Below are 24,435 nucleotides of genomic sequence, written 5' to 3' on the forward strand. Positions count from 1 at the left end.
TTTCAGATTCTGTGTCTCCCTCTTTCTAACCCTCCCCCATTCATGCTCTGTCTCTCTCTGTCTCAAAAACAAATAAACGTTAAAAAAAAAAATTAATTAAAAAATAATAATAAAGTAAATGTTCTCAAATAACTTTCATTTTTTGAAGTCTAATTATATTCCAAAGGTTTCAGAGGGCATTTTTTTTTTTACATATTTAAAAACTGAGATATAATCAAAATCTAATATTTCAAACAATTCTTCATTTAAAAAAAGGCTACTTGGGAAACATTTTAAAACAATACTTACATCAGTTTGTAGAAGCTTGTTATCTAATGTCAAGAGGGTATGAAAATTGTTCATCCAAGTTTCCATATTATCTTCAAAAAACTCAGGGAGATCCTAGAATAAACACTGACTTGAGACTTTTGATTAAAATAAATGTTATTTTAGTAAGTTTTGCCCCATGCCAAACATTTCCCACATACCTACTGCCTCAAGTCCACACTTTTCAGCCTGAGCCAACCATTAACTATTTAGACAAGACTTCTCTATTCCAGCTGGGTCTGGCAGCTGAATAAACCATTGTGTCTTATGTTTATACACTTTCAACCACAAAATGAGGCCACCTCTATTTCCTGTCCCAATCTAAATTTACTTTCTCTCGGAAGGTCTAAGACTGTATGAAACCTTTCCTTACAAAAACTCAGTGCTTACCAATATCTTCCTTTTCCTTTCTGAACTATCGCATTTATTGTAAGATGACCACCCATTCAAACTCATCATCTTAACACAGTTACTGATTTCCTGTGCCATAGTACTGCCTTTTTAATGAGGGATAAGCCCCCCAAGGTAAAGATTATATTTCCTCTTTTGGTTTCCTTAACTATGTCTAACAAGTTATTAAGAGCCTCAATTCTACCTGATTTCTAAAAATAGAATTCAAAAGAAGGTATAAGCAAAAACAGTGATATCCTTTAAGTAAAAATTTCTCAAACTGGTGTCCAGCAGAACACAGATGCGGATATGCCATTTTGGGATGTTCATCTCCTATTCCACCCATTCCTTTTAGAGAATGCTTTTCCTACCACTGTGAGTGTAGTCATGTTATGAGGATGACGTTCAGGTACTTGGCCCTGGCTATGAGCAATGAAAAAGCCAAATACCTTCCTCCTGTATATTTGACATCAAAGAATCAAAAGCAAGAAATACAACAAAACTGGGGCACCTGGGTGGCTCAGTCGGTTGAGCAACCAACTCTTGGTTTTGGCTCAGGTCATCATAGTTCGTGGGATGGAGCTAATAGCTATATGTGCTATTGTATGTGCTATATATTAGCTATCTGTGCTAACAGCATGGAGTCTGCTTGGGATTCATTCTCTCTCTCTCAAAATAAGTAAATAAACTTAAAAAAATTAAAAAAAAAAAGAAATGTAACAAAACTCACCTGAAAGTTTAAACTGTAGAACAATTTTGAGATAAGGATCAGGGAAGAAAAAAGGATCCTTAGGGCAGAGGCATCATTTGCATGGGTACTGCAGAGTTCAATAGTGGCCTTGGAAAGGAAATTAGGAGCACAGTTTTAATGTTACTATAAACTTTAGTCAAATAAGGTGAGACTACTTATATCTTCTCCAAAATTTACCTTTTAAATAGTATACGGTCATATAAGAGATTCTGAAAAAATATATTACAACAGTATATATTTTTACATTGTCCATAATAGCACTACTAAAAAGTCCAATGTTGATATTTCAACTAGATCCTTCTACTCTCCTTTGTGCATATAAATATATTACAAAATTGTCTTTATCTGCTCTCATTAAATAATTCCCCTGCCACCTGGCATTTAATTTGTTTCCAATTATTTATTATTCTAACTATAATAAACAGGCTTATCTAAAACTATGCATACCTCTAATTTTTGCAGTATGAAATTCTACAAGTGTATTACCAAAGCAGAGCACTATACTATGAGCACAGGTTTTGCAAGCCAGATAAAACTGGATATAATCCAGACTCTTGTTCATCATGAGCATTACTTTGAGCAATTATTTTACTGAGCCCCAATCTCCTCATCTGTAATCTGAAAATAATGCCCACCTCAGAGAATGAGAATGAAGAAATACACATAAAATATCCTAGTACTTCGTGGAATATGTAAAAGACACTCAACAAATCTTACTTCCTATATCCTGGAGTTAAGAAATATGAATATAAAGGTTTTCTTAATGAAATGTCAAACTCCAGACACTACCATTTATAATCCAATGGACAGGACATCAGACTTCATTTCACTGCACTCTGACACTTTTAACATTAGTAAAACGAAATAAAAATCTGTGCCAACCCAATAGGTGGAAAATCTTGATTACGTTTTATCCAATTTTATTTTCTTAGATAAAAATGTACAGTCGGCGGGGAGCCTGGTGGCTCAGTCGGTTGAGTGTCTGACTTTGGCTCAGGTCACGATCTCACAGTTCTGGGGTTGGAGCCCCTTGCTCTTGCTGTCAGCACACAGTTCACTTCAGATGCCCTCCCCACCCCGCTCTCTCAAAAATAAATAAACATTAAGAAAAAATGTACAATCAGTAAGACATCCTAACCATGAAAAATTTCTGTGCACACTTTACATCTTAGAAGTTGTGAGTATCATACAACTTTCCTTTTTTGAAAATAGGAAAGGAGTAGCTTTTCCAGAGTTATTAGCAAAACTAGGTTAAGGCTTGGCTCCCTTTTTTATTAGCTGGGGGATACTGAATCCTCTCTCCTTATCTGAAAAAAGGTTAAAAATATATCTCTTTTGGGGTGCCTGGCTAGCTCGGTCAGAAGAGCATGTGACTCTTAATCTTGGCATCTTGAGTCCAAGCCCCTTGTTGGGTATAGGGATTACTTAAAAAAACTTAAGAGGAAAAAAAAAAACGGGGGCACCTGGCTGGCTGTTGGTGGAGCACGTGACTCTTGATCCCATTGGGGTTTTAAGTTCAATCCCCACATTGCACGTGGAGATTGCTTAAAAATAATTTAAAAAAAAATTTTTTTTTAATCTTTCAATCTTATAGGAATCTTAGAGATAAAGAACATGTTTAGGAAAGCAGCCTGTGCACCATAAGATGTACAAATATATAAATTAATTAGCTGAACTATATGTAAAGTCAAATCAAAATGGGGAGCGATTCCTTTAGAAACACACATTCAGGCAAACCATAAGAGACTCTTAAGGACTGAAAACAAACTGAGGGTTGATGGGGGGTGGGGGAGAGGGGAAAGTGGGTGATGGGCATGAAGGAGGGCACCTGTTGGGATGAGCACTGGGTGTTGTATGGAAGCCAATTTGACAATAAATTATATTTTAAAAAATAACAAACATTCAAATACTTGAGTGAAATATGATGTCTTGGATTTGCTTTTAAGTATTCCTACAAAGGAGAGGAAGGGAGGGGGAAAAAGTAATACTGTTAACCTTGTGTAACAGTAACAGATACATGGGAGTTAATGAGATCATCTTCTCTATTTCTGTACAGGTTTGGAATTTTTCAAAAGAAATGCTGCTCTAAGTATTACCTATCAAATAGACTTAAAGCATTCTCTTAAATAAAATCCACACAAATAATTAAGCAGTTTAAAATATTAAGTAATTTTACAGTATCACAAAGATAGTATTCCATTACCTTAAATAGATTAGTCAAAGGTAAAGCAAAGGCATCCAGAACAAGTTTAATTTCAGTCCATAACTCATTAGACTTAAATTCATGGCGATATCTAAAAAATTAAGGTAAAGTAGGTAAATTTACAAGCTTTATGTTTATTGACTTTAGGCCTTCAAGGATAGATTAGACTACTTAAGAAACAAACATAATAATGAACTGAGAAGCTTATCTCTTATTCTAAGATTACCAAGTCCAAAGGAATGACAACAGTCACAAAAATACAACTATTTACACAAACAAAAGCATTTGAAAAAAAGTATTTAAAAAATATGAATTGGGCCTCCTGGGTGACTCAGTTTAGCTTCCAACTCCTGATTGCAGCTCAGGTCATGATCTCACAGTTGGTGAGTTTGAGCCCTCTGTGTTGACAGCAGGAAGCCTGCTTGGGATTCTGTGTCTCTTCCCTCTGCCCCTCTCTCTCTTAATAAATAAAATTAATATTTTATAAATATATGAATTTATCGGGGCGCCTAGCTGGCTCAGTTGGAAGAGCATGAGACTCTTGATCTGGGGATTGTGAGTTTGAGCCCCAAGTTGGGGGTACTGATTACTTACAAATCTTAAAAAAAAAAAAAAAGAATTTATCAATACCTTTTAAATAAAGAATGCGCTGTACGAAGGACTCCATTAATAACATGGAAATCTCCACTCTGAAAACGATTCACCATTTCTGTCAACAAGTCAGGCCATTTCTGAGGGAAATCTTCTCTGCCAATAATGCTAATAGCATCACTTAACTGGAGCGGGAAGGGAAAAGATTAATTAGATCAAAGCTTTGCAAACAAGCATCCTTAAATAGTAGGGCCTTACATTACCTGCTTCTGAATTTGCTCTGGGCTGCTAAGCATCAAGTGCACTATGTTGGCTTTAATAGCTACACGGTCAGCTTCGCAAATTTTGTTCGGTTCATCTTCAACCTTAAAAGCAAAACATCAATACCAAGTAACATGAAGTCCATATCCATGACCATATGGGTTTACAGATAAAAATGTATATTCTATCCCAAATGCAAATATTTTACATACAAATCAATGAGCTTCACTGGCTCCCTGATGCCAATGAAAAATCTGAGTTCTATATGTCACCATTCTCAGAACACATGGTTAAAGTCTTTATGGACATGCACGGCACAGGCCACATCCATCTCCAGAACCTTTAATCTGACCCTTGCCTTAAGTCAGAGGTCTTTTCAATGAAAACTTCTTGATCATTACCAGTTGGAAAACATCCAGGACTACATCACTCAAAGAGGTTCTGGAAGTCTCACCACTTTTACAAATCAAGATAGAAGAAGAGGGCTAGCGTGTCTGCAAGCAGAGGGATGGATTTTTAAACATCCTACGTTTCACTAGTTGTTTCTTCACTATGTGTGGTAACACCTAACTGCACAAGCTTAAAAACACTATTTACTACATTTACTACCTCATAAACTCTTTCACGAAATAAAGACAAAAGAAGAATTCTAAATAAATATTTAGGGCATATTTGTAGTTGACTTTTTAGAAAAACTGACCTTTTTTGTCAACCTTAATACTTTCTAAATATCATCACTGCTATCACTTCTAAACAATTCTTTTTTTTTTTTTCTTTACCCTAAGTCAGGGTTTCCTCAATCGCAACATTACTGGCATTTTGAGTCAGATAAATCTTTGGTATGGGAATCTTTTTTGTACGCTGTAGGGCAGTTGCCAGCATCCCTGGTTTCTACCCACTAGACCGTAGTAACACCCTGGGCCCCCAGCTATGACAACCAAAATGTCTCCAAAGATTTGCAGGCAAAATTACCCCCCATTGAGAACCACTGTCATAAGGTAGGGAAAATACCTTAATTTCTAATTTTGCAATTAAACTTGCAATATAATAGGATTCACCTTAAAATTAGAATCTATTTCCACATACCCCTTATCAAAAACTCCAAATCTAAATTATTTCATTCTACAAATTTTTAATATATGTAACATGGTTTTACAACTGTGTTTAATTTTTTCCAGTCCATAAGAGACACTGCTTCAATTATTCAGTAAGATCTGTGTCTTCCCACAGAATCTCTCTCCAGTTGACAATGAGCTGATGTTCAAATTCAACCATAATGGAGCCTGGGTGGCTCAGTCAATTCTTGATCTTGGCGCAGGTCATGATCTCGCAGTCTGTAGGATGGAGGCCCATACCAGGCCCTGTACTGGCGGCATGGAGGCTGCTTGGGATTCTCTCTCTCCTCTCTCACCGCCATCCATGTCTCCCCCCCCCCCCCCACCAAATAAATAAGCTTAAAAAAATTTTTTTTTCAACCATAATGGAGGCAAAAACCAAGTCTCACACTCTACCAACCTGGGTTAGCAAGTTCAAGTTATCTATATGAACTCAAATGAAACAATAGGAACTTTGGAGAAGCATCCTGTCTAGCTTTTGTTAAGTCTTTCAGAATTTCTATATAGACAAATCATGTCATCTGTGAACAAAGTTTTATGTTTTCCTTCCCTATCAGTATACCTTTTCCTTCCTCTTATTCCATTAGCAACGACTTCCAATACAATGTTGAAAAGGAGTGATGAGAGGGGACGTCCTTGCTTTGTATCTCATCTTAGTGAAAAAGTTTCAAGTTTCTCACCATTAAGTAGAATATTAGCTCTAGGCTTTTTGTAGTTAGTCTTTATAAAGTCAAGAAAGTTCTCTTCCATTCCTAGTTTACTGACAGTTTTACCATGGATGGGGGTAGGATCTTGTTAAATGCTTTTTATTCATCTACTGATATGATGCATTAACTGATTTTTCAATGTTGAACCAGCCTTGCATACCTAGGATAAATCCCACTTGGTCATAGTTTGTAATTCTTTTTACACCTTCTTGGATTTGATCTGCTAATATTTTGTTGAAGAGGGTTCTATTTAATTTTATCTTTAATCTGTGTCTGAATCTTTCAGGAGCGCTGCATATATAAATCTTAAACATACAGGTTATGAGACTGTGTGTTCACAAAATACTTACAATTCTCCAATTTCTTTTAATATAGTTCTTGAATGTTACTGAGGCACACACTTTGATAACATTATCCTGGGACTTTTCCAGCAAAGTTAAAAGCAACAGTGGGTAATTCTGATTTCCTTCTACAGATTCAAGAAACTTCTCAGCTGTAAAAGAATTTTCATGTTAGAAGATTTGTTACTTTAACCAAATCTTTCCATTTTATATACAGGTGAGCTATGTAGATCTGATTAAAAGCACCAAAAAAGTAGGGGCACCTGGGTGGCTAAGTTGGTTAAGTGTCCAACTCTTGATTTCAGCTCAGGTCATGATCCCAGGGTTGTGGGACTGAGCCCGCGTCAGATTCCACACTGAGTGTGGAGCCTGCTCAGGACTTTTTCCCTCTCTCCTCTCTCTCTGCCCCTTCCCTTCTTGCACTGTCTCCCTCTCTCTAAATAAACAGTTTCAAATCACTTTACCATCCATTAAAACTCACTTGAGGGCACCTAGGTGGCTCAGTCAGTTAAGTGTCAGACTCAGGCTCAGGTCATGATCTCAAGGTTTGTAAATTTGAGTCCCATGTTGGGCCCTGAGCTGAAAGTTCAGAGCCTGGAGCAGGCTTCAGATTCTGTGCCTCCCTCTCTCTCTGCCCCTCCCCTGCTCACATTCTGTCAAAAATAAATTCTGTCAAATTCTCTGAAAAATAAATAAACATTAAAATTTATTTTTATTTTATTTATTTTTTTTTTTAGTTAAAAAAACCACAAAAAAACACCTCACTTGACTCTGGCAAACCTGTAACATGGCCTGACTGACTGATCACCCCTGCAGAAGGAGAATCTGCTTCTCAGATTAAGTGACTCTCTGGCAAATTCATAATGAGACCTTCTTCAACTTAGGATGGGACTATGTCCCGATAAAAGCATGCTAAGTTCAAAATGTCAGAAGTCAAAACTGCATTCATTATACCTAATGTACTCATTAGCCCAGCCTACCTGAAAGTGCTCAGAACACTTAGATTAGCCTACAGTTGGGCAAAACCATCTATTGCAAAGCCTATTTTATAACAAAGTGTTTCTATCTCATGTAATTTGCTGAGTACTATACTGAGAGTGAAATCAGAAAAGTTATATGGGTACAGAATGGTTGTCAGTGTGCTGGTTGTTTACCTTTGTGACAACATGACTGAATGGGAGCGTGGCTTGCTGTCACTGCCCAGCACCGTGAAACAGTACTGTACTGCCGCCTATCACTGGCCCAGGGAGAAGTTCAAAATTCACAATCTGAAGTATGGTTTCTACTAAATATGTGTTGCTTTTGCACCAACCTATCATCAAAAATTCACTGAGGGATGGATGGGGCACCTGGGTGGCTCAGTCAGTTGAGCGTCCAGCTTCAGAACAGGTCATGATCTCACGGTTTATGGGTTTGAGACCCGCGTTGGGCTCTGTGCTGGCAGCTCAGAACCTGGACCCTGCTTCGGATTCTGTGTCTCCCTCTCTCTCTGCCCCTACCCCACTCGCGCTCTGTCTCTCAAAAATGAAGGAAAAAAAAATTATAAAGAATTACAGTAAAAAAAAAAAAATCACCAAGGGGCACCTGGGTGGTTCAGTCAGTTGAGCGTCCAACTTCAGCTCAGGTCATGATCTCATGGTTTGTGGCTTCGAGACCCACACTGGGCTCCCAGCTGTCAGTGTAGAGCCTGCTTCAGATCCTGTCTCCCTCTCTCTCTCTGTCCCTCCCCTACTCATTCTCTCTCTTTCAAAAATAAAAACACTAAAAAAATTTTCACTGAGTGGAACCATCAAGTTGAAGACTGGTCTGGTTTATTCCAGAAGGATTATTATTAGTACTATTAGTAATGGCAGTAAAAAAAATTTTATACTACTGTGATGAAAATCAAATGAATTAATGCATGCTAATGTATGTTTTTATTAATCATATGGGTCTGGTGCTTTACTCACATCTCGCATCTATTATTTCCTTAATTGTCACTACTACCCATAGGTATATTATCCTTATTTTAAAAACAAGACCCCTGAAAAAAAATAAATAAATAAATAAAAAATAAAAACAAGACCCCTGGAGTTAGGTAGTCTTAAGATCACACAGCTAGATTTCATCACTGATAAAGTTTTAGTGCAGTCCTTATTCTACCATACTGGCCCTCAATGTTCTTCTCAAACTAAACATTGTTAATACCAGCAAAAAATATTCAAAGATTTTACCCACATATTTTCAACTCCTACACTTAAGGGATAATCAGTCTTCTGAGTTTACTGATCACAGTGAGGGTTTACAACATTTCCTCTTTACAAGCTTCATAAGGCAACACCTACCCTAAGGTCCCAATATGTATTGAGAAGGTCTCCTTTTAGCATCTATTAGTTTCTACAATTTACTATTTTCTACAATCTACACCTCTCTTCTTTCTGAACTGGGTCCCAAGAGTTTGACGTCCATCCTCAAATCTTCCCTACTTTGTGCTCATCATGTCTTTTTTAAAAGATGAGGAATATGGGGCACCTGGGTGGCTCAGTCAGTTAAGCATCCAACTTCAGCTCAGGTCATGATCTTATGGTTCATGGGTTTGAGCCTCACATCGGGCTCTGTGCTGACAGCTCAGAGCCTGGAGCCTGCTTCAGATTCTGTGTCTCCCTCTCTCTCCGCCCCTCCCCTGCTCACATTCTGTCTCTCAAAACTGAATAAAACCGTTAAAAACATTTTTTTTTTAATAAAAAATAAAAGATGAGGAATGCTAGGGGGCGCCTGGGTGGCTCAGTAAGCTGAGAGTCAACTCAGGTCATGATCTCACAGTCAGTGGTAAGACTGAACACTGCATCAGGCTCAGCACTGGACATAGAGCCTGCTTAAGATTCTCTCTCCCCTTCTACCCCGCTCCTACTCATGCGTGCACGCTCTCTCTTCTCTCTCATTCCCTCTCTCTCAAAAAAAAAAAAAAGATGAGGAATGATAAACTGGAAAATGTTGGGGCGCCTGGGTGACTCAGTCAGTTAAATGTCCGACTTCGGCTCAGGTCATGGCCTCACAGTTCGTGAGTTTGAGCCCCATGTTGGGTTCTGTGCTGACAGCTCATAGCCTGGAGACTGCTTTGGATTCTGTGTCTCCCTCTCTTTGCCCCTCCCAAGCTCACACTCTCTCTCTCTCTCAAAAATAAAAACATTAATAAATAAAATGAACTGGAAAATGATTTTCAAGAGGGACACACTATGGTTTTGTAGGAGTCTGGAAGGCTTCGGCTGTTTCCTCTCAGTGGTTAGCACTGCCCACAGGGCAACACACTGTATCCATGCTCTGGGGAAAAGCCCATATAAATTGCCAGATCTCTTTCTTAAATTGAAATCAATACCCTGAAAGAAATCTCATGAGTTTAAGTCAAATTATTTCTGTGCTCATTTCCTTCAACTTGCTCACAAAATATTTACAACGACATGTTTCTACACACTCAAAGAGCCTCAAAGTGTCTTCCAGTTCATCCATACCAGTCTCATCTCAAGAACCAAAGGAGCACAGTGCTATCTATAAGCTGAGATCCGCTACACACTTCAACCTCCAGATCATTTTCTAAAGATGTTGAGTCGGTCTAGTACAACCTGAGAAATGCTATGTTCATAACTCTTTCCAGAAACATCAATTTATTCCTACACTCTGTCCCTGGAATCGTAAAACAGTAACCACCTCACCTTACAAACACACAATTATTAAAAATCATTTTCAACAGACAGGGTTTGCAGAGGCTTTCTGGGAAAGTCTAAGAAGATTACAGCCATTAATTTTCCTTCCTCCAAGAACACATTACTTCTTTAAGCACTAATGGGGAAAACCACAATTTTCCCTCTCAGAAATCACAAGGCTATCCTAGAAGAGAATGGATGTATTAACATGTTTACAATTCTACTTATTTTACAGAACATAAATCTTCAACACACACACATACACACACGCACTCACTCACTCATTTCTTTGTGAGGCCATGCTAAAAGCCTCTTTCTGAGCATGCACATTAGTATGTTCTGCAGAAGCGGGATGAGCATACCTGGTTTTAATAAGGCTTACATTGAGAACCATCAACTTACTACCCCTCCCACAAGAGACATCTGGCTCTCAGAAGTAGTTTGCTTTTTCTGCACAGTATTTCAATTTTTTGAAGTCAGATGTTATCATTTAAAAATGAGGACATTGCACACTTCACAGAAACGTCTTTTATTTTTGAAGCAAAGCTGGAAATCTGATCCAGCAAAACTGGTTTGAATCCCCCAAAGTTAGCTCATCCCAAAAGCCCTTAACCAAGGTATGTAAGTCACATATTACCAGTCCCCACTTGGCCTGCCTCCATCATTTACCTTCACATCTGACTCCTGTGGGCATCTGAGTTTACAATTCCAAGCTTAGGGGCACTTGGGTGGCTTACAGGGTTAAGCATCCAACTCTTGATCTCTCTTGTCTGACTTTGGGTCAGGTCATGATCTCCCGCGGTTCAGGAGTTCAAGCCCTGCATTGGTCCAGCACTCAGTGCAGAGCCTGCTTGGGATTCTCTCTCTCCCTCTCTCTCTCTCTGCCTCCCCTGCACTTGACAGGCACATGCTCTCTCTCTCTCTCTCTCTCTCAAAATAAATAAACTTAAAAGGAAATCTAAGCTTATACTAAATTTCTAACAGAAACTGGTCAAATACAGAAGAGAGGAACCTTGGTCTTAAAATGTATTAATTAAATCAAACTCAACATGGGGATTATGAGACTGTTTCATTACCTGATTTAATTAATCACTTTTTAGGCAATTAACTTTCATCTCTGTGCCCTAATTATTATCTCTCTAAAACTGGCAAATGTGGGGATTTTCAGAAAGGTGAAGGGACAAGGTATTCTAGACACAGTGCTTTTTAATCCAAGACACCAAATAAAAGAGATTTTACTCAAAAAACAAAACCAAACCAAAAACACCCATCACCATACATTACAGCAGCTATCAGCAGCCAACCATCTACTTTATAGCTGGAGAATGAAAAAGAAACTATGCCTGAAAATCAAAGTGTAAATCTTTTTTTTTTTTAACTTACAAATACAGGTAGATTATGCAAAGGTTTTCCTCACCTGTTCTTAAAGAATAGATCAAACCACAAAACATCTATTCTCTTTACCTGGACGTCTGATGGCAGGATCCGGATCAAGAGTTTTCTTTAAATATTCTGTTAGCGTTTGCAAATTTGCATCGCTGAGCTCCATTGCCATAGAACCTAAAACAAAAAATGAGGTTTGGTAGATTGGTCACATTGGGACATAGTGATTTACATAAAAGAGTACTTTTGTATTATGGGTCTTCCCCTCTCTGAAGGTCATCCATTTGTTACATTTTAAGGTATGGGCTATATAAGCCTGACTCAGCTCAGACAAGGTTCCAGAAATTAATGGGCTTTTTTGAAAATGGTTAGCTAATTTTGAGATGAAGAATATACATACCACAAAGTAAAAAAAGAAGGTGTAGAAAAACAAAGCTGAAAAATTGATCAAAGTCACATAACATTTATTAGATTTAATGCTACAAAAAAGGGAAGACAAGAGTTTAAAAAAAGACTCAGTAGGAACTTTTTTTAAAAAGGCCCACCATAGGGGTGCCTGGGTGGCTCAGTCGGTTAAGCGTCCGACTTTGGCTCAGGTCATGATCTCACAGTTCGTGGGATGGAGACCCATGTCAGGCTCTGTGCTTTCAACTGGAGCCTGGAGCCTGCTTCAGATTCTGTGTCTCTCTCTCTGCCCCTCCCCTGCTAGCACCTGTCTCTCTCCCTCTCAAAAATAAACATTAAAAAAAATAAATAAAAGGGGCCACCAAAAGAAATTACAATTTTAAGAAGTAAGGATCCCATAAAGAGTTCTGAGATTAAAGAAACCAGAATAAATTTCTTTGTGCACAACATGCAATCACAAGCACTGACAACAAACCAGATGCTAAGAATCTGTACCTGGGGAGAGAATGCTGGGGTTCAGAGGATGACAGCTATTATTATGATTAAAAAGGAACCTTCTACACTAAAAGCAAAGATAAGCAAGTGGGACTACATCAAACTAAAAAGCTTCTGCACAGCAAAGGAAACCATCAAAATAGAAAAGGCAGCCTACCAAATGGGAGCAATTATTTGCAAATCATATATCTGATAAGAGGTTAATATCCAAAATATATTTTTAAAAACCCACACAACTCAGGGTGCCTGGGTGGCTCAGTCAGTTAAGCCGTCGATTTCGGCTCAGGTCGTGATCTCACAGTCTGTGAGTTCGAGCCCCGCATCAGGCTCTGCTGGCAGCTCAGAGCCTGGAGCCTGCTTCTGATTCTGTGTCTCCCTCTCTCTCTGCCCCTCCCCTGCTTGCTGTCTCTGTCTCTCTCTGTCTCTCTCTCTCAAAAATAATAAACATTAAAAAAAAATTAAAAAAAAAAACCCACACAACTCAAAAGCAAAAAAAAAAAAGAAAAAAAAATCTGAGTAAAAAATGAGCGGAAAATCTGAACATTTTTCCAAGGCACAGAGATGGCCAACGGTTACATGAAAAGGTTCTCAACTTCACTAATCATCAGTAAAATGCAAATCAAAACCACAATGAGACATTACCTCACACCTGTTAGAATAGCAATCATCAAAAAGACAAGAGATAACAAGTGTTGATGAGGATGTGGAGAAAAGGGAAGCTTTGTGCACGGCTGGTGGGAATGTAAACTGGTACAACCACTGTGGAAAACAGTATGGAGATTCCTCAAAAAATTAAAAATAGAACTATCACAGATCATGTGATCCAGAAATTACACTTCTGGGTATTTCTCAAAGGAAGTGAAAACATTAATTCAAAAAGATATCTGCACCTCTATGTTCACGGCAGCATTTTTTTTTTTTTAACAGCAGCCAAGACAGGGAAATAACCTAAGTGTTCATCACTGGATAAATGGATACAGAAAATGTGATAATGTGTACACAATGGAATATTATTCAGCCGTAAAAAGGGTAACCCTGCCACTTGTGACAAAACGGATGGATTTTTTTTTTTTTTTAATTAGGCTGTATGCCCAACGTAGAGGTTGAACTCATGACCCCAAGATCAAGAGTTGCATGCCCTAACTGAGCCAGCCATGTGCCCCCTGGACGGACCTTGAGGGCATTATGCTAAGTGAAATAAGTCAGAGAAAGATAAATACCGTATGATTACTTTAATGTGGAATTTAAAATTTAAACAAACAAAACACACCAGAGCTCATACATATAGAGAACCAAATGGTGGTTACCAGAGGTGGGGCTTAGGGGTGTATGAAATGGGTGAAGAGGGTCAAAATGTACAAAATTCCAGTTATAAGTAAGTCATGAGGATATAATGTATAGCATGGTGACTATAATTAATAATATAGGGGGCACCTGACCAGCTCAGTTGCGGGAACATGGAACTCTTGATCTTGGGCTTGTGTGTTCAAGCACCACATTGGGTGCAGAAATTACTAAAATAAATAAACAAACAAACAATACTATATTGTGGGGCAGCTGGCTGGCTCAGTCGGTAGAGCATGGGACTCTTTATCTTGGGGTCATAAGTTCCAAGCCCCATGTTGGGCACAGAGCCTATGTAAGAAAAACAAAGTTCTAATGACAAAAAAAAAAAAAATCTGTAAGGGTGCCTGAGTGGCTCAGTCAGTTAAGCATCTGACTTCAGCTCAGATCATGATCTCACAGCTCGTGAGTTCAAGCCCCACATCCATCTCTGTGCTGACAGCTCAGAGTCTGGAGCCTGCTACAGATTCTGTGTCTCCCTCTCTCTCTGCCCCTCCCCTGCTCTTGCTCTGTCTCTCTCTCTCCTCTTCAAAAATAAATAAACATTAAAAAAAACTTTTTTTTTTAATCTGTAATTATGTTTACTGATGGATGTTAACTAGATGTGCTGTGGTCATTTCACAATATACACATATATTACTCATTGTATTATACACCCGAACCTAATGGTAATATGTCAGTTACAGCTCAATTAAAAAAAGGTAACAATTAACTTAAAAAGGGGGGGAGGATGGAAGGTCTCCATGGCTCAACTGGTTAAGGTTAAACGTCTGACTCTTGATTTCAGCTCAGGTCATGATCTCACGGAGTGAGTTCAAGAAGCCCCCTATCAGACTCCTCACTGACAGTGCAGAGCCTGCTTGGGATTCTCTCTCCCTCTCTCTCAAAATAAGTAAACTTAAAAAAGTAACAATTTTATTAAGTAAATATTCAAATCTTAAACAACACCAAATATGAATCACAGAATACACTGCCACTGACCAAAAAAAATTCACATCTAATACATTACAAATTCTAAACTAAATCTATGGCTTATACCCACATGACTGATGACATAAAGAAATACAGACAGAAAAAACAGCACATATATACAGATTATAAGAGTGAGTGCGTGCACACATCATTCTCCATAAACAAAAAGCTTGAGAATGCTATAAGAGGACTCTGTGGTCTCCAGGTTGTTGCTGAGTAGGTAAAATTAAGTGCAAAATGACAGAACTTTCTGGGGTGATAAAAAATGTTCTAAAACCGTGCTGATGAGATGGTGGTGACAGATGCACAACTGTATACAATTATTAATGACACTCACCAAAAAGTACACTTCACATGAACTCACAGTAAGTTATACTTCAATAGTTATTTTTTAAAACTGCACTTCTGCGTAGATCCCAGGACACAGCTTTAGGGAAAAAGTCACACTAGCTCCCAGGAACTTAGGAAATGTCGCCTTTTCAAGGCAACCATGCACCCAACTAAATTTGGAGCTTCTAGAACAAAGAAGAAAAAAATTAAGTATGTAATAATTTTTGTAAAATGTAATTAAGCTAAGTGGAAAAAAAGTCAAATACACCACAATTCAAACTATGTAAAAAAAAAATTTAGGGGTGGCTGGCTGGCTCAGTTGATAGAGTGTGCAACTTTTGATCTCAGGGTGCAGGGTTTTAAGTTCGAGCCTCACACTGGGTACAGATTACTTAAAATCTTTAAAAAATGTATACATACCCCCATCTATAGAAAAATACACTCCAAAACGTAAACAGTGATAAATGTCTATGTGATGAACACCGGACATTTTTGTTCTCTTCATATTCTTTTAGATTTTCCTGATATCCTACAGAACTACCTATATGTATTACACTTACAATCAGAAAGTTATTAAAATCTTATGGCATTTTTAAGGGGACCTAGGGGGCTCAATCAGTTAAGCATCCGACTTTGGCTCAGGTCATGATCTCAGTTTGTGAGTTTTAGCTCTGCACAGGGCTCTCTGCTATCAGCATAGAGCTCCCTTCAGATCCTGTCCCCTTTTCTCTCTCCTCCCCTGCTTGCGCTCTCTAATAGTAAATAAACATTAAAAAGTAAGTAAATAAAATTTTGTTGTCTTTTTAAAATGACCTTGTCACAGGTAATTAAATTTAGGCTCTCAATGGAGCTTACATATTAGTTGGAAGACAAGACACAACTGTGATTCCAGCTACAAACTAATCCCTTTCCTGCAGTTTTGAAATCCAAAAATCTATAAACTGAAAGGTTTTTTTTGTTGTTGTTTTTTAAGTTTGTGGCAAACTCATTTAGCAGCAAAACCTGGCCCAAACTGCCTGAGGCTATAAATAAAGTATCTTACTTTGTATAAAAATGTCTTACTTAAGAAATACTAACGTGTTTGCAGAGTGCTACCCCACATCCCATAGAGAAAGTTGCATAATCCACAGTATGTGCATCCAAAAAGAGCCTGAAACACATTTGTCCCCTGGAGTAGAGGTGCCAAATCAGTCACACAAAAACTTAACTGTTAGGAGGTTGTTAACAAGAGAGTCACTTGGCCTACATTTCCATGTGGGCCAAGATTTCCAAGAGGCTGAGTCTTGAGTTGAATTTGAAGGATACATGTAACTGGAAAGGCAAAATAGAATGAAGACCCATCCAACACAAGAACTAGTGTGAGCAAAGTAACAAATAGGAAGCTACATAGCTCCTTTGGGGAACAGTGGAATTGGAGGCTGAGATCAGATCATATTATTAGATCCTTAAGACTTAGCTGAAGAGTTACATGATTTAATGTACAATAGGAAGCCACTACGGTTTTTTTGAAATGGGTCAAAACTTAATGAAAGTGGAGTATATGAACTTTGGGCTGGTAATGGTTTCCGGAATGGAGCTGAAGGGAACAAGTGAAGATCTGTTAGGACACTTTTTTTTTTTTTTTAAACGGGACAATCTATGAATCAGGCACATCTATGAACCAGGCACAATGCTATGAACCACAATCTATGAACCAGGCACAATGCTAAATGTTTTTGTATGCTTCATATCATTTCATATAAGCATTTTACATACAAGAAGACTCAGAGAGATTAACTTGCCCCAAGTCACACACAGTTAATAAAAATCAGATTCAGGAACGCCTGGGTGGCTTGGTTGGTTACGCGATCGGCTCTTGGTTTCGGATCAGGTCATGATCCTGCGGTTCATGAGTTTGAGCCCTGTGTCAGGGTCTGTGCTGACAGCGCAAACCTGCTTGGGATTCTCTCTCTCCCTCTCTCTCTCTGCACCTCCCCTGTTCGCTCCTGCTCTGTCTCAAAATAAATAAACTTAAAAAAAAAAATCAAATTCAAATCAGTCTGACTCTATAGGTCTACTCTCTTCCTACCAAGGCTATCTTGTCTCTCAGGTGGAAGAAATAATGACAGAAGCCTGACCTAGAATGGAAGCACTGGGAATGGCAATAGAAAGGACATGTTGAGGAAGGGAGAAAGGAAGAAAGAAGGAGGAAGGGAGGGAGGCAGGAAGGAAAGGAGACAGATAGACAGACAAAGGGCTATAGTTAATGCTGTGCCTGTGCAGCTTATACCTCCACAGCCAGAAACCACAACCTTCTAAGCAGAATGATTTGTTTGAAACTATCTGTATTCTCCTTATTAGAAACTGGAAACATTTTTATCATAAGGGAAGCCAATATTCTGACTGTTCTAGTAGATTCGCCCACCAATCTATTCACTTCTTTTGACCCAGGACAAAACACTCCATGGCATGAATATTAAGTCCTACTCAACCATACACACAATTTGAGAGGCCACCCTTTCTGGGTTTTATATCACAAGTTTGGAAAAGGTAGGGGTGCCTGGCTGGCTCACAGTCAGTGGAGCATGTGACTCTTGATCTAAGGGCTGTGAGGTCAAGAGATCCTTAAAAATAAAATCTTACAAAAAAATAGTTTGGCAAATGCTATACATTATACTCCCCTTTTGGAGATTCACCTTAAAGTCTTCAGGAACTGAAGCAGTAAGTTATCAGGTTAATGTTGTTTAACCCAGAGTTCCCCCTCATTACTTGGCCACAGAACTACTTCATTATATAAAACTTTGCAACATGTGATTTAATCAATTTATTTCCCATTCTTTTTTTGTGTTGAAATGCTCGATCTGTTATGAAATCATGAAAGTTGGCTGTTGCCAAGCAAAATTATTTACATCAGTATACACGAGCTTAAAAAATACGAAACAAAACTCATCTTGCTCTATCACACAAATTTGTCCTACCTTTTTGAGATTTACGCAAGGCAGCATGTTAGAAACTGTGTGTGTGTGTTGGGAGGATTAGAGATTAATTGGATCTATTCTGTTGAGTTTAATACACTCCTCAATAATTTTGCATTTCACTAACTTTCTTCATTATGTTCCTATAGCACTGTACATATCACAACCAAAATCTCTTAGATTCCTCATAATTTATCTGAATTAAAAATCCAAACTCTTTACCATGGCAAAGTCTCATGCAATCTGACACCTGTCAACCTCACCTACCTTCCTTTTGGCTCTGTGCTCAAGCCACAAAGCCTTCCCTCTGTTGCTTGAACCAGCCAAGACAGTTCTCCATGCCTGTAATAATGCTCTTCCTTCTAATCTGATACTGGGCATCATTCAGCTGTCAGCCCACCATCAACTTCTTAAAAAGGCCTTCCATCACTATCATCTACACTATTAACAGCAGTAACATCATCTGAAATAGCTTTTTTGCTTTTTTTAAGTATCTTTAATGTAACTGCTATCCTTATTTGTAAGCTCCTTAGGGCAGGGACTTTGTATGTCTTGTCTCCGTAAGCCCAGGACTTTTACCACTGCCTGGCACATAGAAGATATTCAGTAAGCATTTGTTGCATGAACTAAAGGATGAGTCAATGTCAGTCAACTAGCTAAAACAGGAGTTCCCGGTATGGATTAGAGACTATTCTTCAAGGATCAGTTATAAGGAACCCCAACAACATAGGAATTCAGTTACATGACCAACTTACCCACCATAATTCATTTCTGTTCACTTAAAAGTGTTTCAAGGAAGAAGTGAATCCGACAGACTTCAAGTTGTATTACAAAGCTGTAATCATCAAGACAGTATGGTACTGGCACAAAAACAGACACTCACATCAATGGAACAGAATAGAGAACCCAGAAATGGACCCACAAACGTACAGCCAACTAATCTTTGACAAAGCAAGAAAGAATATCCAAGGGAATAAAGAATGTCTCTTCAGCAAGTGGTGCTGGGAAAACTGGACAGCGACATGCAGAAAAATGGACCTGAACCACTTTCTGACACCATACACAAAAATAAACTCAAAATGGATGAAGACCTAAATGTTAAGACAAGAAGCCATCAAAATCCTTGAGGAGAAAGCAGACAAAAACCTCTTTGACTTTGGCCATGACAACTTCTTACTCAACAAGGAAAACAAAAGCAAAAACGAACTATTGGGACCTCATCAAAATAAAAAGCTTCTGCACAGCAAAGGAAACAATCGGCAAAACTAAAAGGCAACTGACGGAATGGGAGGAGATACTTGAAAACGACATATCAGATAAAGGGTTACTATCCAAAATCTATAAAAAACTTATCAAACTCAACACCCAAAAAACAAATAATCCGGTGAAGAAATGGGCAAAAAACATAAATAGACACTTCTCCAAAGAAGACATCCAGATGGCCAATCGACACATGAAAAAATGCTCAATACCACTCATCATCAGGGAAATACAAATCAAAACCACTATGAGATACCACCTCACACCTGTCAGAATGGCTCATTAACAACTGAGGCAACAACAGATGCTTGTGAGGATGTGGAGAAAGAGGATCTCTTTTGCACTGTTGGTGGGAATGCAAACTGGTGCAGCCACTCTGGAAAACAGTATGGAGGGGCGCCTGGGTGGCTCAGTCGGTTAAGTGGCTGACTTCGGTTCAGGTCATGATCTCGCAGTCCGTGAGTTCGAGCCCCACGTCGGGCTCTGTGCTGACAGCTCAGAGCCTGGAGCCTGTTTCGGATTCTGTGTCTCCCTCTCTCTGACCCTCCCCCGTTCATGCTCTGTCTCTCTCTGTCTCAAAAATAAATAAACATTAAAAAAAAAAAGAAAACAGTATGGAGGTTCCTCAAAAAATTAAAAATAGAACTACCTTACAACAAGCAATTGCACTACTAGGTATTTATCCAAGGGATACAGGTATGCTGTTTCGAAGGGACACATGCACCCCCATGTTTATGGCAGCACTATCAACAATAGTCAAAGTATGAAAAGAGCCCAAATATCCATTGATAGATGAATGGATAAAGAAGATGTGGTGTGTGTGTATACATACAATGGAGCATTAGTCGGCAATCAAAAAGAAGGAAATCTTGCCATCTGCAACTACGTAGATGGAACTAGAGGGTATTATGCTAAGCGAAATTAGAGAAAGACAAATATCATATGATTTCACTCATATGAGGACTTTAAAACACAGAACAGATGAACATAAGGGAAGGAAAGCAAAAATAATATAAAAACAGAGGGGGACAAAACATAAGAGACTCTTAAATACAGAGAACAGAGGGTTAGTGGAGGGGCTGTGGGTGGGGGGATGGGCTAAACGGGTAAGGGGCACTAAGGAATCTACTCCTGAAATCACTGTTGCACTATACGCTAACTAACTTGAATGTAAATTAAAAAAATAAATTAATGGGGTTCCTGGGTGGCTCAGTTGGTTAAGTGTCCGACTTACGGCTCAGGTCATGATCTCACGGTTAGTGAGTTCGAGCCCCACATTGAGCTTTGCGTTGACAGTGCAGAGCCTGTGTCATCCTTTGTGTGTGTGTCTCTCTCTCTCAAAAATAAATAAACATTAAAAATAATTTAAAAAAAAGAAAAGAAATAAATTCTTTAAAAAAGTGAATTTGAGATCTATCCTATATTACTGTTCATATTATGTCAGTGTTCATACTTTTGTTTCAGGATTCTGCACTTGCCGTCCTCCCTGCCTGAACAGCTCTGCCTCTGGAGAGCTGCATGGCTCACTGCCCACTTCACTCAGGTCTTTTTCCAAGGTTGTCTCTTTTCAGAGATAAGTTCCTGGACCATCCTATCTAAAAGAGCACCCACATCAGTCACTCTCCATTCCCTTATTCTATTTTTCCAAGCTCCAAATTCCCAAATATTATTGGCCATATTACTTTGCTTTCTTGTTCACTGTGCTTCTCTCTTCCCTAGACTCTAGGTTCCATGAGAGTAGGGGCTTTGTGTTTTGTTCATTTCAATCTCCCTAGACCTTTACAATAGTGATAAATACCTAATATATATTTCTTATACTATTTTCAAAAGCTACATTCCCTTGATTTTTCCATCAAAAGCATTATCATTTCACACGTTTGTTCTGGTCAATTGACTGTGAAAAATAAGAGGTGGGGAAAACTGATTCTAAGACCACATGATAGAATGATCCTAAAATGACAAAGTTGAGGTACTAAAATACGACTATTTGTAAGTTAAAAAAAAAGTGTGGGGGGGGGGGCACCTGCGTGGTTCAATTGGCAGAGCAACCAACTCTTGATTTGGGCTCAGAACTGACAGCACAGAGCCTGCTTGGGATTCTCTCTCTGTGCCCCTCCCCAATGCACTCTCTCTCTCAAAATAAAATAAACTTTAAAAAAGTGTGCATTGGGGACAGGGGAGATATACAAACATACATGCAACAATCCCTGAAAGTCAAAATACTACACAGACTCTACAATTTAGTATTAGTTAAGGAACTAAATATTTATCAACAAACCCTTTTTGTATCTCCTTAATGATAATGTCTATAAAACCAAATTATGAGCTTAGCCCTGATTTGGGAAAGCATGACAAATAAGGTAATTTTAGAGAATACTCCATAGGTATTCACCATACATGGGCAAAATCAAGGTCTAATTAAGCTACCTAATTTGGCCACGGGTGAAAGTACTCTGACTTTTTAAAATATCAGCAATATGTAAACATAGAAAGTGTTACTGATTTTAAAATAAAGATTCAAACTAAAAATGGGAAATACATTCTTTTGCCTTTAAAAAAGGGGCGGCGCTTTAGTTTTTCCACAGAACTATCTTTGGAAATCCCTACCAATTCAGTTAAAAAATAAAACACATGTGCCACAGTAACTCAATTATGAGAAACTTATCTAAATTCCAAGTCCTTCTTGTTGAATGAATGGCTGGACCTAAGTCTAGCCTCCTCCCACAGGCCCTCAGTTATGGATGAAGACTTGGAATAAAAGCTTTCCAAGGCCATCTCACAGACGTCTGTGACATAAGCTGATCCAAGATCTGTGCCTTTTCCTTAGATACTTCCTCCACATTAGAGAACCATTCCTGAGTCCTTACATCTGGGGAAAGGGAAAGAGTTCCAATGAATGAAAACTATCTGGCACATACACATCAAGAACATACCAAGGCACTTTGACCCACCCTCTGCTTTCTAATCACAGGAACATACCATTTCGAATCAAATCCGAACTCTGCAATTGTCTACAAAGCCCTACATGATCTGGCCCCCGGACACCTCTCCTTTCTTCATACACTACTGTAGCATGCTAGATTTTCCTCCAATATTCTAAGTCTATTCCTATCCTCGAGCCTTTGTACTTTCTAGATCCTCTGCCTAGAATCCTCTGTCCCCTCACCTTTCCATGGCTGGTCTCAGCTCATATGCCACCTTCTTCACCTGTCACTTATCAGTATCTGAAACTATCTAATTCATTTATTTGTATTCTTGTTTCTTTCTCCCACTAGGATATAAGGTCTCCACGGGAAAGGACCCTGTCCATGTTTATTTCTTCACTGTTTTTCCAGAGATTAAGTGGATGCTCTATAGTTATTAAATGAATAAAAGAACAAATTAATTCCAAAGCTAGAGCAGTGCTCTCAAACCCATCCAATCCTGTATAGGAAACCTCTGTGCCCACCGCTTCTCAGCCTTTTGGCTAATAAGATCAAATGTAGGAAACCTCTGTCCCAGCCCCCAAATAGCAGAAATCAAAGTAACCAGATGGGAAGAGAAAATTCCCTTGCATTGATGGAAAGAAGGGGAAGAGTCTTGGGGAGGGCGGGGTGGCGAGAACAGGGTGAACTAAGAGTCCCGGGAATTATGCAAAAACTGGAGAAACATGGGGCGCCTGGGTGGCGCAGTCGGTTAAGCGTCCGACTTCAGCCAGGTCACGATCTCGCGGTCCGTGAGTTCGAGCCCCGCGTCGGGCTCTGGGCTGATGGCTCGGAGCCTGGAGCCTGTTTCCGATTCTGTGTCTCCCTCTCTCTCTGCCCCTCCCCCGTTCATGCTCTGTCTCTCTCTGTCCCAAAAATAAATAAAAAACGTTGAAAAAAAAAATTAAAAAAAAAAAAAAAACTGGAGAAACACACACACAAGTAAAAACTTCGGATGGGGGTGGGGGGCGAGGGGATGAGAAAAGAACGCTGGTGGGATCCAAGAGTAAAAGTCCCCTTCTGTGCTTCCAAGGAATAATACCACGTGGCAAGCACTCATCACCGGAACACAACAACAAAGACAGGCAAGGTCCTTGCTCTTGAAGTTCACAGCCCAGCAGCCGAGAGACCGTGAACAACTCTAAGTAGTTCTAGATAATGACAAATGCTCTTAAGAGGTGAAAGAAAGAAGCCCCCAGAGAAGTTGGTCAAAGAAGGTGTTAAGAGGCGTGAAACAGGGAGCCAGTCTTGCAAACCTAAGAGGTCGGTAATTTTCAAGCAAACGAAAAGGCAGGTCCACACGCTTTACGGTGGGCACGAGCTTGGGACATTTCAGAAAACAGAAGTCAGCAGTACAGCTACAGCGGCTAAGAGCAGACGGGTGGAAGAGGCGGACAACGGTCACTTTAGGTGGGACTCTGTAAACCACGGTAATGACTGAGTGGATTCTCACAACCACTTTACCAAGCAGATTGTTTTCAAACCCACTTTGCGCATAACGAAATGGGAGACACCGAGGGATGAAGTGACTAGCCCTGCATTGCACTCCTAGCGAGAGGCCAAATCTGGAGCGAACCCAGGCCTTCCAATTCCAAAGCTCAGGCTCCGAACTACCGTATTATCGCGTTTCCCCCCCAGAGCAGGACTCTACATTACTGGGCAGGTGCACGGACTAGGACATACTCCTTAACTCAGCAAAGTGAGATCACCATGCTCAGTTACGGTCGGGGAGACTGAAGCTCAGGGAAGTTAAAGTTCCCCCCTCTCAAATCAGAAAGTGAGTCGGGGCAAGAGGAGGTCTGGGCGGCGGCCGGCCCTCACCCAGCAGCCCGGCCGGACAGGCCTCGCCGCGGCACTCAGCTCACGTTGCGGGTGGCCGGGAGCGACGAGAACGGACGCGCAGGCGCGACCAATGAGAGGCGGCCTTCCCGAGCGGCCCGGCGGCGGCGCGACCAATCGGCGCGGCGCTGGAGGGGAAGGGGCG

General features: G+C 39.5%; 1 protein-coding gene across 3 annotated transcripts in view; it reads right to left on the reverse strand.

The window, feature by feature from the left end:
• The window catches only part of CSE1L (chromosome segregation 1 like), a 45,099-nt gene that overhangs the window by 20,245 nt on the left and 419 nt on the right, over positions 1 to 24,435 (reverse strand). Inside the window, exons 1-8 of one of the 3 annotated variants that reach the window (XM_042930728.1) lie at positions 24,273 to 24,294; positions 11,810 to 11,905; positions 6,675 to 6,817; positions 4,505 to 4,606; positions 4,281 to 4,426; positions 3,651 to 3,741; positions 1,427 to 1,534; positions 289 to 381 (exon numbers count right to left, since the gene is read on the reverse strand). In XM_042930728.1, the coding sequence (XP_042786662.1) occupies positions 289 to 381; positions 1,427 to 1,534; positions 3,651 to 3,741; positions 4,281 to 4,426; positions 4,505 to 4,606; positions 6,675 to 6,817; positions 11,810 to 11,900 (774 nt within the window). In that variant the 5' untranslated portion in view covers positions 11,901 to 11,905; positions 24,273 to 24,294. Of the gene's footprint in view, positions 1 to 288; positions 382 to 1,426; positions 1,535 to 3,650; positions 3,742 to 4,280; positions 4,427 to 4,504; positions 4,607 to 6,674; positions 6,818 to 11,809; positions 11,906 to 15,281; positions 15,305 to 24,272; positions 24,295 to 24,435 lie in introns of those variants that run through there. The other 2 variants (XM_042930729.1, XM_042930727.1) reach the window with 2 other exon arrangements.

This window comes from Panthera leo, chromosome A3, assembly GCF_018350215.1.
Source record: "Panthera leo isolate Ple1 chromosome A3, P.leo_Ple1_pat1.1, whole genome shotgun sequence".
Lineage (NCBI taxonomy): Eukaryota > Metazoa > Chordata > Mammalia > Carnivora > Felidae > Panthera > Panthera leo.